The sequence below is a fragment of the Strigops habroptila genome, chromosome 5, assembly GCF_004027225.2.
Source record: "Strigops habroptila isolate Jane chromosome 5, bStrHab1.2.pri, whole genome shotgun sequence".
Classification (NCBI taxonomy): Eukaryota; Metazoa; Chordata; class Aves; order Psittaciformes; family Psittacidae; genus Strigops; species Strigops habroptila.
The window spans coordinates 17,162,730-17,180,741 of record NC_044281.2 but is presented as its reverse complement, the minus strand read 5'-3'; the positions used below and the strand labels follow the sequence as shown (position 1 = coordinate 17,180,741).

Genomic DNA, 18,012 nt, shown 5'->3' with positions numbered 1-18,012 from the left:
AGTCCGAGCAGGGGGCTAGCCCCCCGACCTTCCCCCGTTCGGTGGCTCTGCTGGGCGCTTCCCAGGGAGAGGGGGAAGACCGTGAGTACCCCTCCTCGGCACCAACCCCCGACTGGCTTCCGCTTAGGCCTTCCCACCCGCCCGCTGCCGCTCCCGGGAGCGGGCGCCTAGCTCCTCTAGGGTGGACACCCAGTGCCTCAGGCGGGCTGCGCCGCCCTTCTCCCCAGGGCGCACCCCATAGGCCGGTCAAAACCGACACTGAAGTGCGGTGTGGGGCGGCTGCGAAACCCCAACTGGGCCTGTGGACGCGGGAGAGGCGCGGCCAGAGCCGAGGGGGAGAAGGAAGCGGAAGAAGCTGTTTCCCCGGCGGAAGGGGGTTGCGGCCGTTCCCCGCCGGCCTCCGGGAAAAGCTGCCAGTCTCCGGCGGCCCCGCTATGGAGGAAAGCAGCGGCTTTCGCCTGTCGGCCGAGTGCCTGGACGAGCCGCCCAACAGCCGCGTCTTTGTGGTGCTGAGCAAGGACACTGGGGAGGCGCTGATCCGGGAGCGTTTCGCCCCCTTCGGGGACATCCAGAATATCTGGCTCCTGCGGGACAAGCGCACCAACGAGTCCCGCGGCATCGCCTTCATCAAGTACGCCCGCAGCTCGCAGGCCTGCCGGGCCATGGAGGAGATGCACGGCCGTAGCCTAGCCCCCGAAACCAAGCCCATCAAGGTACCGCGCCGCCCGAATCCTGCCGGGGAGCGGGACCGGGGGTGGGCGAGCGGGGCCCGGCGAGGCTCCCCCTTCCCAGCGTGGCGGCCGCGGAGGGCCGCAGGACTCGGCCTCTTTGCCCGAGCTTGCCGCTGGAATGGGGTGTTGGCCTACACGGGGCAATGGGAAGCCCCTCGGCGAGGAGCGGGCTGCGGGGACAGTATGCCTGCCTGAAGCTGTCCGCCTTGCTGGGCACAGGCAGCGAGGTGCCACGGAGCGGGTCATGCCCGCTGCTGTGGTCCTCTCTCCGCGCGTACTGCTGGTGCAGTGCCGTCGCCCTTCTGGGTCAGATGCGCGGCGGTTTCGGGTTCGGGGCTTGCGGGTTTGGAGGTGCGCTTCGGGAGCTGCGGTGCGTCCCACCCTCGCATGGCGTTCCCACGCGGGGCGTAACCTGCCACAGGCCTGGGGAAAACACAGCACCCGGAAACTGTTTTGTTTGTTTGGTCTTAGCCTTGAGGAGGTCTCTGTGAAATCCTCTAACCCAGCTTATCTTAACTGTTGCAGGAAAGATCGATGTGGATAAATACAACTGCCTTTACAACTATATTTTATGTTGGTCTTGTAGCTTGTGTAGTTTTTTCAAAGCAATTACGGTGTGGGTTTTTTTATGGAACTCAGCCTCTTTGGGTTGTTTTCATATTCCTCAACTTTAATAATTCCCCAAGGTATCAATAACTTTGAACAGTGAAAGAAGATTCCACATATTTCATTTGAAAATGCAATCGAGTCAGTAAAATCTTTTCTGAAGAACTTGCTATTAGAGGCCAAATAATCAGAGTTGTATTTCTTCCTCCCCTGCATGACTGTTACAAAAATAATTTGAGAGCTCTGTGAAACCAGTAGTGCTTTGCGTAAGAGGCTTGCTTGGAATATTGTTTGTGTTTTTCTTATTCAGTTATTTTGTGTGGGGTTTTTTCTGTTGTTTGATTGGGTCTTTTTTGTTGTTTTGGTTTTGATTGGTTTGGTTTTTTTTTCCCCTGGTTGTCTTCTGGTGTGCATTTCTGAGGTGAAATATATTTCAGTAATTAAAAAGTATTTTAACAGCTGCAGATGTGTGAAGTTATGATCCTTCATAGAGCACTAGACCTGCAGACTTCAGCCCAGCTGAGCAGCGAACTGCAGTAGCAAGGTTGTAATAAGCTGCTAGGCTTCTTTGTTGTTTGCTTATTTTCTTAGGACCGCTGTACTAGGCCTGTTGCAGTAATTCATTTTTTTTTACCTCACATGTGATTGGTGATATTGACAGTGCTGCTGAATCAGGTTTGGTATTCCTGATCATTCTGCATAATCCCCAGTGAGAAATTCTGCTGGCCTTTGTGCTGTCCAGGAAACCATTTGTGGTATATTTTATCTGCAGGTCTTTTGTCACAGATGCATCTATGATCAGATTCTTTTTTTTCCACGTTAGGAAAGCTAGCTTTTGTGTAAGACACAAAGTCTTATTAAAACAAGCTATTTTTCTTGCTTGTTGATATGTAATTAATGTCTGTGTAATTATTTCATTAGGTATTTATTGCACAGTCAAGAGCTTCTGGAAGCCACCGAGATGTTGAAGATGAGGAGCTTACACGAATCTTTGTTATGATACCTAAATCCTATACAGAGGAAGATCTGCGAGAGAAGTTTAAGGTACTGCTTTACTGTGTCTTAATTGCGGCTTTAAATTGCCTTTGTCTTAATTTATCAGAGGGGTTTAACAGATGGAGCTTTTAACGCCTTTTCAAATATTGTAAATTAATATGCTTTTTAATTGTTCTAGATGTATGGCGACATTGAATATTGCAGCATTATTAAAAACAAGACTACTGGAGAAAGTAAAGGTTTGGGCTATGTGAGGTATTTAAAACCATCGCAGGCTGCCCTAGCAATTGAAGAGTGTGATCGAAGTAAGAATCTGAATTCTTTCAAGTTTTTCACAATAAGTGTGTATTATCATTAATGTACATTTCATTTTTAGTTTTGTAGGTAAATTATTTGATGTAAACCCATCTTGAGACAGTTATATTGCAAATAAAAAATAGTATTAACATTAATTGAGAACAGCCACTTGGTTACATTCTTGCAGGACCAAACTGTAAGAAAATCAGTGAAAAGAGTTTGGAAAATGGATACAGAGTTTTCTTTTGTGCATTATTATTATTGGTCTTTAATGTAGGCTTCATACACAGGAAAACCTCATTTTAATGTATCCCTGGGAATATGCATTTTAATCAATTATATTTGGTAAAAAATGAATTTATATCTAAAATATAGTTGATAATCCATGGAGATTCTGTTGTGGTTACATTTATTTAAGAACAAATTCATCCTAATCAGAGTTTGTGGTTTTTTGGTTTTTCTTTTTCTTTTCTTTTTTTTTTTTTTACATTTAATAGCATGATTAATCTGTTCTAGAATGAAAGACTTTGTATGCTTTATAACCAGCCATCTGTCATTTATGCTCTAGCACCAAAAAGGTGTTAATGAATTTAGTGAGTTTGGTGGAAGGCCACTAAGGTGGTCAGGGGCTGAAGCACATAAATTATGAGGAAAGACGGGGAACTTGGCCAGGAGAAACAAGGCTTTAGGGGAAGCTTAACAGAAGACTTCCAGTTCAACCTCCTGTTCAATGTTTGCTGAATCAAAATATGAAGTGACTTGGCATGTGCATCTGTTTGATCTCCCCTTCCCCCCCAATATACATGGTGGTTCTGTGTCATATATGTCATAAGTGGTTCTACAAAATTTATATATGTGACAATTCTCACATAAGACTATGAGTCTGAGATTACTTAGCAGTTAAATTCTATTTCCTTTTTTGCTGTGACATTAAAATTAAATTGGTTGATAGCCTGAGAGTAATACCTATTTCTTTCATAAAAACAAAACATAGATCAGTGCATACGTACGTAAACTGCTGTTACAGTACCTAAGTTCAGGTGACTGCCTTTGGAGCATCTGTGAATCCTAGCAGGCATCACAGAAGCTGAAATTGGAAGGGACTTTGGAGGTCACCTTGCCTAATCCCTCTGCTCAAGCAGGGCTACTTGGACACCGTGGTTGCCCAAGACCATGTCCAGATGCCGTTTGAATATCTCCAAGGATGGAGGCTCCACATCTCTGGGCAACCTGTGACAGTGCTCAGTCACTCTCACAGCAAGTAGGCTCTATTGTACTTAATTTAGAATTAATCTAGTTACATGTGGAAGTTGTTAACTTTGACACAATTATCATGGCAGACGTTGAGTTATAGATTAGTTATTTTCCTAAAGCCAGCACTTACTGGGATTTCTGAATAATGTGCTTCTACGTATATGGTACTTGGAGAATGTGGATCTGATCAGATAATTTGGATGTGCTAAGGTGTTGCTATATGTGTGTTTGTTCCTTTCAGGCTACAGGGCCATTTTGGCAGAACCTAAAAATAAGTCATCTGAGTCTATTGAACACGATTATTATAGCAATAATACGAGGCAAGAGCCAAGAGGAAATACACTTCCATTTTGTAAGTCACACTTTTTTATACTAAAAGTGATTTGTGGTCTTGAGTACAGTCACAAAATGAGAATGCAGTTTGCAATAAGGGAAGGTAATGGAGGCTTATGTCAGCACTTATACAGTAGATTGGATGTTAGAGTTAGAAACAAGCCAGACATTTCATTTCTATATTTTTATGGCTTGGTTTGCTCTAGTTGATCAATTATTTTGTGACCTGTGTTGGAGAAATAAACACGTTACCTTTAGTATATAATTGGCTTAAAAGGTGAGTGAAAAGTATGTATGAAATGAAGGCATGCTAGTGTGATGACTCAGATTATTTTTATTTTATGTTGATTCTTGAGGTGGGCACCCAGAGTTTTGTTGTTTTGAAAAAGAGAGCAGAATTCAAGAGTCAGTCTCCAAACGTCTGTCAGTGGTATCACGGCTTCCCTTTATCCAAGAGCAGCTGTTTGCCCTCTTTGATCTAGTTCCAGGACTGGAATATTGTGATGTTCAGAGAGATCCTCATACCAACAGTGGTAAGTAAAAGTACAAAAAGATTTTTTTTCTTTGTGTTAAGGGAATGCCTTTTAGTTGAACTTCAGTTCATTTGTATTGCAAAATACAGTACAGTTGTTGGAAAAAATGTTTTATGTATCAGTGGTTGCTGCTATCACTGATGCATAAACCCAAAAATTCAGTTTTGTTTGAACCCCTGTTTACCCGTAGCCTTCAATACCTTTATTTTCAGATGATAGAATCTCAAGAAGGACAGAATCAAACCCAGGAGAAGTGTTTTTTGGTTACATTAAGTTAATAGTTTGGGGCCAAATAAATGGAGAACAAGTTTCAAAATATCAGGCATGTAGTTTAAATGTTTTCTAAACAGGTCTTTTGAGTTTTCATCTTGAGAGAGGTGTGTGTCTGTGTAGAAGCTGACATGAATAAACTGGATTAAATAAATCCAAAACAAACCATGTTTTATCTTGGAAGGGTTGTTTTTGTTTCAGTGTTATTGTTTTGCTGTTGCTGAGAAGAATGTGGAAGATGTCTCTTCTCCAAGAAACTTGAAATTAAATCGATTCACAGAGTTAGAATGTAAAATTCATTGTTGATGGGATAATTGCATTTTAAAATGAAACTCTGTGTACCTTTGTTTCTAACTAGGGGTTAGGGAAGAAGACTTGTTTTTGCTTATTTGGTTTATTACCAGCTTTTCAAGTTAGCATAAGTATAGCTGATTTGTCACTGAAGTTTTCTTTATGAATACTACTGATTAATGTAGTTTGTGGTGAAAAAGACTTATGAATTTTGTATTGTCCATGACTAATGTGCAGTTTAATCATGTTGCTTTGTATGAGTGTAGTTTGTCCTTAGGATTTACCCATATCATACTGGAACTGTGTACGCTGTATTTTAGGGTACGCTGTGATTCAGTACAGTACTGCTGCATCAGCTATATATGCCAAGTATAAATTACATGGTTTTGAGTATCCTCCTGGAAATCGATTAACTGTCCTTTTCCTAGAAGATGGGAGTGATAGCTCAGAGTAAGTACCAATACATAGAGATACAAAGTTGCAAGTTGTGTTCTGGAGAGCAAAATTTAAAATAAATACATGAATTTTTAACCTAAGAAGTAACAGCAATGTCACTGTGATCTTGTTTCATACTCGTAGATAGTATTTTCTGAAATGTAGGTTTGGTTTTGTTTCTTTGGTTTTGTCTTTTAATGGTTTAGAATAAGCCTTTGAAACTTACTAGTTTTTGATAAAAGATTAAACTATGTTTTTTTAAGATACATTGAAAAATCTTATATTTGGCAAGGATCTTTGTAAACGTCTGTAGTATGTAACAAGGCTGGGATGTGTTTTTTGATGAGGCTTTTGTGTTAAAAAACAGATTCATGTGCTTGATCTCTTGTTCATGCTTGCAGGCATGCAAACAATAGCCTTGTGAAGCACATACACAGAGTAAAACTGTTGGGTGCTGAGGATCTATCAGATCTATCTGAGCCAATTGTATGGGGATTGTCGTGTTTTACTTTGTCTCTAATCTGTTCCTGTGATTTTAATGCCCATTACAAGTTGGAGCAGCTTAGGTATGCTCCTGCAGTGAATGTTTTGGCTTAGTTTCATCCTAAAGGAATCTAGTTTGTCAAACTTATTCTGGGACATGAATGAGAACAGTAAGGAGGGACAATGGGGAGATTCACTTCAGAAGTGCATGTCTCATCTAAACAAAAATAAATATTCATTGCAACCTTCATTCTTCAATAATTCCTACTATTTCATGGCCCTACAACGTGGGCTTGTAACCTATGCAAAAAGGGTGAGTGATCTTTCTTATTCCGTGTCAAAGCAAAGAAAAATCACTGGAAAATGAGAGCTGGAAGTAAACTTCCTGTAATAATATTCTGACTTCTGAATTGAATCTCTGTGGTTTTTATGGAAACAGGTGAAATTTTCCTGTCTCTTCTGCCTTTTAGGTACCTTTCACAAAATGTGGGCTCTGCAGAGTGTGGGTTTTTTTCTTTTGTTTCCCTCCTTCCTTCTCCTCCCCATCAAGTATTAAAAAAAGCAAAGAAGAGTTTTGTATCACTTTATGTAGAAATGTGTAAGTGTTTTCAGTGAGTTGCAGCTAGCGTGCATGCTTTCAGGTCAGGTCTAGAGTGTCATGAAAGCCTGGCTTGACTTTTTTTTTTTTTCCCTTTATCTGCATGAGTTTATAGAGTTCCAGAAATACTTTTAGATGTGCATTAAAACTTATTTACTCTTGCTGAAATGAAGAGTACTGTAATTTAGCTCACTCTTTGAATAGTTCATTATCACTTCTGCTTGCAGCCTCATCAGAAAAATGGCCACACAGCTGGTAACCGCACATGTGTCATCAGTGTTGCGGAATAACAATGCAGTTGTTCAGCAATATAGGACACCTCCTGTAAGTTAATATAATGGATACTGTTCATATTCTTCTGAACTGTTGTAAGAAACTTCAGATATGTCAATACAGATCACTGCTCACTGTCGTCTGTGACTGTTTTAGATGCAACATTTTGAAGATGTACCTTTTATTCCCTGTAAAGGTGTCTGGCCTCACTTGGATTTATTGTGCAATTTAATGAAATAACCAAAGTAAAGAAATTGAGATCAGAACTGGTAGAGTCTGCTTATGTCCTATGATGGGGGGGGGGAAAAGTTGTAAATAGGGCAAAATGACTTCCCTGCTCCTCCCCTGCCCCTCTGCCCCATCAGTTAATTTATACTTGCATTTTTTCTACCTTTTTCAGCAGGCGTTTGGAGGAACTTCTGGCTCACAGTTACTTCAGCCCCAAACAGATGCCATACTTCCACCACCCAAAAAAAAAGTTCCACCTGACACTTCTGTGAAGGAAAGGCTTTTCATACTTTTTCATCCCCATCCTTTACCTATAAATGTATTGGAGGATGTGTTCTGGTAAGAATCCATTTACAAATAAGTGTTCTCTAATTAAAAAAAAAAAACAAACCATGAAATATTTAAAATAAGTGTTGAAAGTTAAAAAGCTTTTCATCATGAAAACTCCTTCCAGAGAAGAGTGCACAGTGGTCAGTAAGTAATAAATGATCAATAAGTAACCGTTTCTTTTTGAAACAAATGTGTAAGGGAATTCACTGTGAAGTATAGATGCAATATTATCAGTACAGCAGCTTTATTATTGGTTAATAATATTGATTAATAGTCTGAAATAAAATGTCTGGTCTCTTTTTTTTTTTTTTGGAGGGGTTTTTTATTCTTAACTGAAAGATGTAGTATTTTCAGTTCTTACAGCCTAATTTATTTGGCCTTTTCTTGGACACATTTCTCTAAGAAATTTAAGTATTTTGATAGATTTCCACAGTAACTTAGTGGAGTAAATATAGGGAGGTATTTTTTTCTGATATATCCTGAAACATTTTGATGGTTCACATCTTGACACTATTACAACTGTCCTTTTACGCTACCTCCCTATGAGGAGCAAAGAATTCAGAGACAACCTTTGCCATCTTTAAAACAGATCTTTAGTTCAAATGTATTTAGTTCACCAGTATTTTATATGATTTATTTTTGGTATACTATTGAAGAAAAAGATATTTCCCTCTTGTAATAGCTGGCATTTTCAATAAATTTTGGAAAGCCAAAATATTTTTGAAGCACCAGGAGAGGAAAAGAAACAGGAAATTCCTATCTAGGAGTCTCCTGAGGACTTGGAAATCTGGGTTTTTCCATAATACTTTGGCGCTTGCTTTCTGAGTCATTGCAGTGAGACTTTTTCAAAGATGAGTCACAACTGAGCGAGTTCATTTAAGTGAGATGCAAGTTTAGCCTTTAGATTATGTTCTACTTTGTGTTTTTGTTGTCTTGGTTTTGTGGGGTTTTTGAGTGCCATTTAGTCTTTGGGGAGTATGGTATTGATTAGCTTTACATATTTTTTTAAATAAGTGAGAAATCACTGGTGCTTGTGGTTCTATTGTAATATTCCATAAAAAACATTGCCTATGAAATTTAGGTTTTATTTCTATTCCTGGCTGGAATTCTGGAGAAAGAAATATGAAAACTGGGAGGTGTGGAAGAAGACAGCACAAGAAAATATAGCATACATAGGAGAATATAGTTTTTGCAGCCACGAAATCATACATACTTCGGATTGGAAAATAGGTATCTATGTTGCAGGAAAACCTGGGAAATCTGTAAATTATCTTTTTCTTTCCTTTTTCTTTTCCCCACCTAGTCGTTTTGGACAGTTGATAAAAGTTTACCTTGTGGCTGGAAAAAATGTGGGATATGCAAAATTTGCAGACAGAGCAAGTGCCAGTGATGCCATAACTGCATTACATGGGAAGATTGTGAATGGTGTCAGGCTTAAAGTAAGGTTGGCAGACTCGCTTTCAGAAGAATCTAACAAACGTCAGAGAACTTACTGAGCAGGTGAGTACCCAGTCTGAGCTGTTACTTAAACTGAAGTTCAGTTATTTGAAATAGTGACAGGTAAAGTATTCTGAAGCTAAATATGAACTCGTAACGATAAACTTTAAATCTATTTTTAGCTAACAACTTGAAATTTAATTTGCGATATGTATGAATGCATATATGTATATACGGAGGTGTGTATGCTTACATATGCACATGTACACTTTATTTTAGTAAAAGTCTATTTTTATAATTTTTAAACAAATACGAACCAGTGGATTAACATCAATCCGGATGTTCATAGAAATATTCACTTTATGTACATAAGAGTATCAGTTAACATTGGAAAAAAAGAATAAACAATGGAACTGAGATCAGTTTGTCTGTGTCTGTCTTTCATTAAAGAAATGCCCTTACAGCGGTGTTGGATAAAGATGCAGAGTTCAGCCCTTGAAGGGCAGAGTAGGAAAGAGGTAGATAAAAAAGGGACATGGGAAGGTTGCAAGGTGAAAATAAAGGTTTGGGATATTTGGGTCGTCTGGATTCTCAGAAATCAGATGTAGCTAGATGTGATAGTGAAGAAAATACTGCAGAGCCTCTTGTGGAGGGATTGAGGTATATGTTTAAGATAATTAGTTTGAGAATTTATTAGTTGGTGCTTATGGCTTGTGAAAGCTGGCTGAATTCCTACAGAGGTTTTATAGACTTCAGGGACCAAAATTCACATTTTTCTTTAAAACATTGGTTTGATTCAAATGATAGATTTTTTTTCTTTTTTTTTTAATTATTTTTTAAACATTAGAACTATTACCAAAAGAGAAATATAGCTGGGAGAGGAAAGGCTGAGCCCTGTTTTCTACAAAATAGCTCCCAAATATTACCGTACCTTCCAAGTAATTTCATTAGCCATATTATCTTTATAGGGGATGTGCAGTTTTGGTTTAACTCATTCCAAAAACATCACATGAAATCCTGGCTCTCCTGGTGCCAATATTTTACTCCGAAGCTTTATTCCTTGTTCCTTTCTTTGTTTAGAAGCTCCTTATGATCCAGGAGTTGCAAAGATCTGAAAAGATTTTGCCCAGAGTGTGCAGCAGTTACTAAAGCCGGCCTTAGTCATATATACAACTTGCTTTTAAAAAGAATGGTTTTCTAGCATTCTTTTTCTGAACTGAATTGTTCAGAAACTTCAGAATTGTTCAGAAATCTGGAACTTTTTTTTTCCATCAGCTCTGGTGAATGCAATTTTAAGTAACTTGTACACATGCTGTTATCTTCGTACAAAGGTTTTGTTTGCTTTTAATGTGACTTACTTCCAGTAATAAAAGGCCAGCCTCTTGGTCACTACCAGGGAAATCTGATGTCAAGTGTGATATAATGTCAGGCCTTCCTTGACTACTTGTTACTAGAAAAGTGTGGATACAATATGCATCCAAAACTAGAAAGGTGATTTATCCTCACTTATTCTTTCTTTGAAGAAAGGTAAGAGTGAGAAGACTGGGAAGTTCTCTTCTGATTACCGACCTAAACGATTTTTCTTTTCTTATTTTTTTAAATTCACACGTGTGTGCACACATACACAAGAACCCATTTTGCCAGTGTGATTTTTAGAGAAGATTCTTCAGGGTCTCCAAAATTGCAGTTGGTCCAAAATTGCATTTTCAAAAGGTTAAAACTTACATCATATTTCAAATAATATATATACCTATTATTGACTATTTAGAAACCTGAACTCCGTTATAAGGTGAGGGTAAGACATAGCTATTTGCTGTTGTGCCATTTTACCTAATTAGAGAACTGGAGAAATATGGTTGTATTTGAAGAATAATCTTCAAAATTACAGCAGAGCACTTTGCCCTTTCCTAGGTTTTTGCATTTCTGTAAACTTTGAAATAATAAAGAGTACTACTTTTAGTTTGTTCAAAGACAGACGCCCTAAATATCTTTTGGACAGATTACTTGTAATTCTGGTACAAATGACTGCTGAATATTTCCCCTCTGGTTAGCCTTTCATCTGCGGCGTCTGTGCAATAACACAGGTAGAAGAGCTTTCTAAATTTAGTGTGTTACATCTTGTTACATCCTGTACATAAGGTTCCCAATTCTGAGCCTCTAGCAGATTGTCTTAGGATCTCTCTCTTCTTAGGATAGAAGGACAAAATTACTTGCTCTCTTTTTGTCTTTTAGTCAGTTTCTCAAATTCAGATGAAATGGTCCATAAAAAGAAAGATTCCATCATGCTCCTTTTCAAAGGGCTTGTGTGGCTCTGCATTGGACTGACTGACAATCCAGTTTTGATGTAGTTCAGAAGCTTGTGTTTTGCTTTCAATTAAAAGCTTTAAATTGTGCATGTGAAGGGGGATGGAATTCTCTCTACTTCTGAAGTAGTACCTTTTTTTTTTAAGATGTGAGAATATTAGCTTTTTTTCTTTTTGAATTTTAGCTGGAGGAAATACTCTTGGCTAAAACTTCTGTGAGTTTTCACTTAAGGAAGTCATTGCCTCTTAAAAAACAGTAAAATCCTGTCTTAAGTCCTGTTGTATTGCTTGCCATTTATCTCTAAGAAGGTGACTGGATTTCTGCAATCGTCTTTTCTGTGGAAGGTTCTCTTATTAAAATCCGTGATAAGATCTGTAAATTCAGTAGAATCTATATGAAAATAAATTTAATTAGATTGACTAATTTTTAAATTGAAATATTTATTATTTCAATGCAGCTTTTATCTGACTTTTTTATTTCCCCCAATAATTTCTCTTATGTATTTTAATATAATTTACAAAATTGTTTCTTAAATATTCTACGGTAATGGTATGCTACTGAAAATACTCTTGCTATGTAAACTTCTGATCATAAGAGCAGCCTTATCTTACAATAACCTTTGTTTATCAGGAGAATTTTAGTACATGTTTATTAATATTCTAAACTAATCTATCTAATAAATTTTGCATGCTCTGGCTCTCCTGCATGTCAATGAAACTTCAATTGTTTATATGAGTAGTTAAAAGTAGCGGAGAAATGATGCAAATACAGACCAATAACATTCTCTTAACTACTTTTAAGTTCTAATGTAATTTTTTTGGGGGGATGAGGTTCTCCCCTCATGCTAAGTAAGTGTGAATGGTTGAAATAATAATTTTAAACAATCTTGAGTTAGCATAGGCTTGAGAAGACAACTACAGTGTCTACTTCCAGGAAGTTGCTAAAAGCAGAAGCTATCTTAATGTTCTTGTTGTTGACCAGCTTGTGCTTTCTGCTCAGGTGTTTGCATTGCTTTGAGTATTTAGTGAGAACCTCACTGCAGTTGTCTGGTGCCTGTTGTGTAAATTATATCACTCAAATAGAAGAGGAAGGAAAAAATTTGGTATCTGCCAGAAGAATATATTGTGGAATTCTCATTTATCTCTTTATTGCAACCTAATAGTTCTATTTAAATACCCCTCCCCCCAGAAAAGCAAACAAAACAAAAAACAAACAACAACAACAACACAAACCCCACCCCAAAGCTTTCAAGTAGTCCTTAGAAAGCAGAGCTTCTAATTTAGCACTACATTAGAAATGCGAAACACACATTATCTAGGGTTGGATTCTGTGGCTCTCTGTAGTCATTGCTAATTGACTTTAACCCACAGCAAATGGATTCATTGCCTTTTTTCCCTTCTGATAATGTTTGGTACTGTTTTAAAAATAATTTAGTTAGTTAATAAGTTGAAAATTTTATTCTGTCATGAAATACTTTTTTGTTGTCTTTTATTATTCCTGTCCTAAATAAGTCCTGTATCACTGATGTGATTTGCATTCAGTTTTTTTTGGTTTTTTAGCTAAAACTTTGTTAAAATCCTGAAGTTTAACATGTATATTTATAATGATTTACTTATGTCCAAATATTTCAAAAAGAAATTCTATCATAGTGGAAATATACTACAGAATTAAAATAAGAAAGTTAACTGTATTTTGAATTAACAGCATACTGCAGAAAAGTGGCTGGCTTTCACATACTGCTAAGTGAAGGAGGTACTTGTTTAAAAGCTAGAGAAGCATGTATAAAATTCATATTATTCTTCTAAAGATATTAGAAGTCTTATATGCTGTCACATTTTATAGTGATGTATTTTAAAATAAAAACAGGTATGTTGCTTTTTGATACTATTTTTGTACTTGTGTTTTTTCTACAGAAACTAAATAATGACATGACCCCCAGCTAGCTGACTGACTGACTGAAAACGTGACTAGACATGGTTCCTGTGGACAGTTGGACAGTGACAGCTTTTTTGTTTTGTTTCTTAGTTGATTTCTCTCTATATATACATGGTGCTTCCTGGTTTTGAAAATGCAGACATGCAGTTCTGAAAACGATCTAGGCTTTAAAAATTGTAAACTGGTGGTTGTTCTTGTAGTAGTGTATAATCTTGTATTACAGAAATATCTCTCTTGTTTATAACTTAATTCCTCCTCTAAGATGGAAATTACAATGAAGGGAGTCAGCATTTTGTGGCCTGACTGGTTATAATGATTCAGGTAACTGTTAAAATAGAAGACGTTTTAAGAGCCTCAAGTTGCACCAGAGGAGGTTTAGATTGGATATTATGAAAAATTTCTTCACCAAAAGGGTGATCAGGCATTGGAACAGGCTGCCCAGGGCAATGGTGGAATCACCATCCCTGGTAGTGTTCAAAAACCGTGTAGATGAGGCCCTCAGTGATACAGTTTAGTGATGGTCTTGTCAAGTCCTGGAGTAAAGGTTGGACTTGATGATCTTGGAGGTCTTTTCCAACCTACTTCATTCTATGAAAACATTGCTCATGATCCAAATTGCATCGAAAACTGAAGTACAGCAGTAAATTCAAAGAATATGTAATAACTGTTTCACAAAACCCCCAAAAAAACCTGCTAGCAAACTCGACAGTATTAAACTAGATTTTAGAAAATAGCTGTAATCAAGAAAAATTCCAAGTGCGTTCTTAAATATTCTGTTGATTTGGGCCAAAAGTATTTATTATGCTTTGCATGCTGTCAATGAAAAGGACATCTGACTGTCGGTCAGACTTCCAGAGCTACTTACATTTATCTTTTATTATCCTGAGGTCTTCTGGTTACACCTGTGGGGAAAGTATGGAGTCTAGGAAGGTGTTTTTGTTTTGAAAGGTTTGGTTTGGTTTTCTTTGTCCTTAGCTTTTTGCTTTTGTATTTTAAGAAGCTTTCAATACGTATGCTGTTTATGTAAGGATTGGGCAATTCAGCATTTCGGCAGGATGAAGGGGATTTCAGCATTGATGAAGTATAAATGAAGGTTGTTCGAATAAGTATTTGCACAGATAACTTTCAAATGCCGAATACTTTTCTGTGTATTCCTGAATACTACTTGTTGAATTAAAAATATCCTGATTATTAAAATAATTCATACAGATAAAATTGATAAATTCCAGTTGAATACATACTAGTGGATAAGCATGCTCTTGGGTGCATCCTGTTTCCTAGCATCTCCTGTCCTGGTCCTTTGTTGGTGTGGGGAGAGTAGAGCATCCTGCAGCTTCCTCTGGCTCTGAGTACCTTCAGGAAGATTTCCTCCCAAGAAATCCCCAGCTCACAGGAAGACAGGGGTTTGCCAGCAGTGTTAGGTTCATTTGGCCTCAGATTCCCTTCCCAGGAGGCAGATTGCTGCTGTCAGGAGGGTTGGGCAGAAAGTTTCATGTGTACTGTGCAACTGCTCAGTCAGCAGTCCTTGGAGTCTCCTTTCTGGCGCTCCAAGTCCCTGACTTTCCCAATCTCAATAATGAATGTGAGGGAGCACAGCACTTTGTAATTAGTAGGTTTTGTCCTGTGTCTCTTTATTAATCTAAGCTATGTTTTTTACCTACAACAGATGGCTTTCTTTTCTTGATTTGTTTATTTTTCAAAGAGAAGGACGAAATGAGAAGGTATTAGGAAATGCCTCCAAGCTGTAAGTAGCAGAAAGCTGTGGATGAAACTGTTAATTTTCTCCATTGTTTCCCAACAGCAAAAGACATGTACCCATTAAAGCAACACCCCTAGTTGGGGTTTGGGGGATGGGAAAAAGGAGGGAGCAGAGAGGCTGATACACTCTTTTACAGTGGAAGATATACTTAACTCAAAACTTTACAACTTTAACATTCAGTGCTTTATAGTCAGTTGTCTAAAAATACTGCTAGGTTACAAACCCAAATTAGCTATCTAGTAATATCATGTGACTTCACCTACTATAAAATTAATGCAGTTAGAATAATAGTTACATGCAGCAGCATAATGTTTCTTATGGAGCAAATACTTTACAGTATTTAGTAAATTGGTCTCTAAGGTACAGCCACATTCAAGTAGTCTAGTTTTTCTTTATTTCCTGCTCTCTATGAAAAGTATCAGTAAAAATGCCTGCCTGAGAGAGGGTATATAAAATAAGCACCATCATTGTAATTGGTTCAGAACTTTAAAGTGACAGAAACTGTATACTTAAAAAAACAGCATCATTTCTTTTGTTAAAATAATACTAGAACTCAAATGCTTCAATGTGAGGAAGTTGCAGAATAAAGGTTGCCTAAGAAACCTTTTGTTTCTCTCCATTCCCCTAATACGTGTTATGATGCAGTCCTTGATGACTCACCAGCGGCTTTTTTCCCCTAGAGCAGTTGTTTCATTCAGCACAAAGAATGAAATTGAATCAGGGCTGCATGGTTAAAGCGGGCTGCAAAATTCATGCTTAATTTGCTGTAGATGTTAGAAAGTACATAGTGAACAAAATAGGTTTATGGTTGAGCCTGAAGAGTTGGATTTTTGTCTCCAAAGATCGTTTGTGAGGAGGGATTGCCATTTCTCTGGGATTCCCTGGGAAAAGTCCTGTGGTTTTGTGAAGGTTTGGGTGGCGCTTTTTTGTTGGTGTTTCCCCCCCCACCACCCTTGTCCTCATGATATATTTTGAGTAGAATTTGGGGCTTTCCTATATTTGCTTGGAGGAAATAATTCTGACCAGGTTGCCATAGATGCAGCACCTTTGCAGCCTTAACTGTCCAGTATACGTGTGCAGTGAGTCCAGTATTTTTAGAAAGCATTGGTCCTACTGTGCAAACATGAGAGAGACACTATGCTCATATAGTGGGTCTGACACATACTGCTGAATGTGTATGGTGCGGTGTACCTGCATGTTAGGAGTAAGCTAAAACACAGCCTGCAAAGGGTGAGGTGCTGTGCCAGAGCAAGTGTCTTTTCAGTGTGTTTGCAGTTTATTTGTCTTTACTGAAGATAGAGCTTTAAAGTATAGGATAATGGTGGGCATGTTATTCAGGTACCAGGCGAAATGCCGAGAATCTCTGTATAGTCATTTGAAAAAAGAAAAACTTCTAATTTATGTGTTTGAATGGATCTTTTTGAGTATCCCCTGTGTCAAGATCCCCAGTATAATGTGGCACTGAAGGTGGATGCCTGTGTGTTTAGGTGACACTCAAAAATGAAGTGGCTGGTGGCAGAGCTTGGCCATCCAAGATGGGAAAGAAGAATGCAAGAATGATCCTAATGGCTCGTTGAAGGAGACTCAACACATACTGAGGGTTAGAAGATACCCTTTACAACTTGAAGTAATGTTACAAAGTAGACAGAGCAGTGCCATTTGCTAATTGTTCTAAATCCTGTTTTTATTACTGTGTGTCTGGAAATAGTGGGCCACTGCACTCTCCTGGGCATGGAAGGTAAGTGCTCTGTGTGTAGTCCTGCTCTGGGCTACATAGCTCTCTTTACTTGTTCAGAGGAGAATCGGGCTGGTACCCAAAGGAAAGTAATTTCCCCATTTTCAGTACTAAGACTTCAAAACACCCTAAGAAGCAACTCTGCAAGCAGACAGTCTTTTTCCCTTTTAGTTGTTGAATCAGTCTGTTAGTGACTCACACGGAGTCATTTGTAGTGTTCTGGTAAGTTTTTTTGTTTTTTTTTTTTTTTTTTTTTTTTATGAGATCTTTAGAAGCAAATTCATTATTGCTTTCCTTAGAGTTCAGTGTATTTCCCAAAAGCATTGATATGCTAGTCTTCTCCAGCTAAATACCAGTTTGTGTAAATACATTTAGCTATTTTAAAGTCCCCCAGCATTTTTTGATTGGGTATGATATCATTACTCGTGTTTAAATTATTATATAGCATTACTGGTAAGCGGCATGCTGCTTTTCTAGGTCCTTTAAATCCTAAGTAAAAACTGTCTGCTGTGAGGATGAGCATTAGGTTCCTGTACTGGAAAAAAGCCTGTGTCACTTAGATTCCTTTTGCTGGTTGTTAGTGAATTGTCCAAAACCGTATAGGTTTTTTTTATGTGGTGTTCTGCAGTATTAGTGCTTTAATGCTGGTAAGTAGAATTTAGTATGCTTAAGTGACTTGGATTTCAGCTGTGTTCATCAGCCAGAGTTTCTGTTGGCATTGAATGGAGCTCTTTTGTACCTTTTGGAAATGAGATACTGCAGCTTTCATAAATTGTGCTACTTGATGCCCAGTAGGAATTATTTTATCCATTTATTGATTCATAACTGCTTGGTCATCAGAGGAAGCTTTGGTTTGCGTAAATGGAGAAAGATACTAATTTGCTTGTGTTGATCAGAAATACCCTAATGTAGACATTCAGGCATTAAGTGATAAATGCCATTCTCAAGAGGGCTGTGCATTCTGAATGTGGACTGTGAGTTGGTGTTTTCAACAAACTCCCCTCATGGGTCTTGGGCCTCCTACATGAGACCTTTTTCTTTGGTTGTATAAACCATTAATGGAGTACTTTACATGGAGGCAGAGCCAGGTTTGCAGTGCACAGTGGAATTGGATTTCCTTTGCACCCTTCCTCTTTCTTCCTGTTAATGGTCCATTTTCTGACCCAGGGTTCTCTGTCATCCTG

The 18,012-nt window shown here is 38.3% G+C and overlaps 1 protein-coding gene across 5 annotated transcripts; it reads left to right on the top strand.

Annotated features, from left to right (window-relative positions):
* The first annotated feature begins 305 nt into the window (after positions 1-305).
* RBM45 (RNA binding motif protein 45) lies at positions 306-16,082 on the top strand. 5 transcript variants are annotated; one of them, XM_030486968.1, is made up of 10 exons: positions 306-713; positions 2,259-2,381; positions 2,512-2,638; positions 4,126-4,236; positions 4,574-4,750; positions 5,632-5,761; positions 7,055-7,151; positions 7,504-7,667; positions 8,962-9,158; positions 13,313-16,082. In XM_030486968.1, exons 1-9 carry the CDS (start codon positions 435-437, stop codon positions 9,152-9,154), a joined length of 1,401 nt encoding a protein of 466 aa, XP_030342828.1. In that variant the 5' UTR covers positions 306-434; the 3' UTR covers positions 9,155-9,158; positions 13,313-16,082. The 5 variants fall into 5 exon arrangements, with proteins under 5 accessions (XP_030342828.1, XP_030342827.1, XP_030342824.1 ...); XM_030486964.1 differs by having other exon boundaries at positions 308-713; positions 7,501-7,667; positions 8,962-9,155; positions 13,311-16,082; XM_030486965.1 differs by having other exon boundaries at positions 308-713; positions 7,501-7,667.
* The last annotated feature ends 1,930 nt before the right edge of the window (positions 16,083-18,012 follow it).

Bases quoted from the DNA above. Each gene is read 5' to 3' on its own strand.
- RBM45 (XM_030486964.1), top strand. From the start codon at position 435: ATGGAGGAAAGCAGCGGCTTTCGCCTGTCGGCCGAGTGCCTGGACGAG. The intron at 5,762-7,054 runs GTAAGTACCAAT...TTCTGCTTGCAG, and splicing joins GATGGGAGTGATAGCTCAGA to CCTCATCAGAAAAATGGCCA. The intron at 7,152-7,500 runs GTAAGTTAATAT...TACCTTTTTCAG, and splicing joins AGCAATATAGGACACCTCCT to CAGGCGTTTGGAGGAACTTC.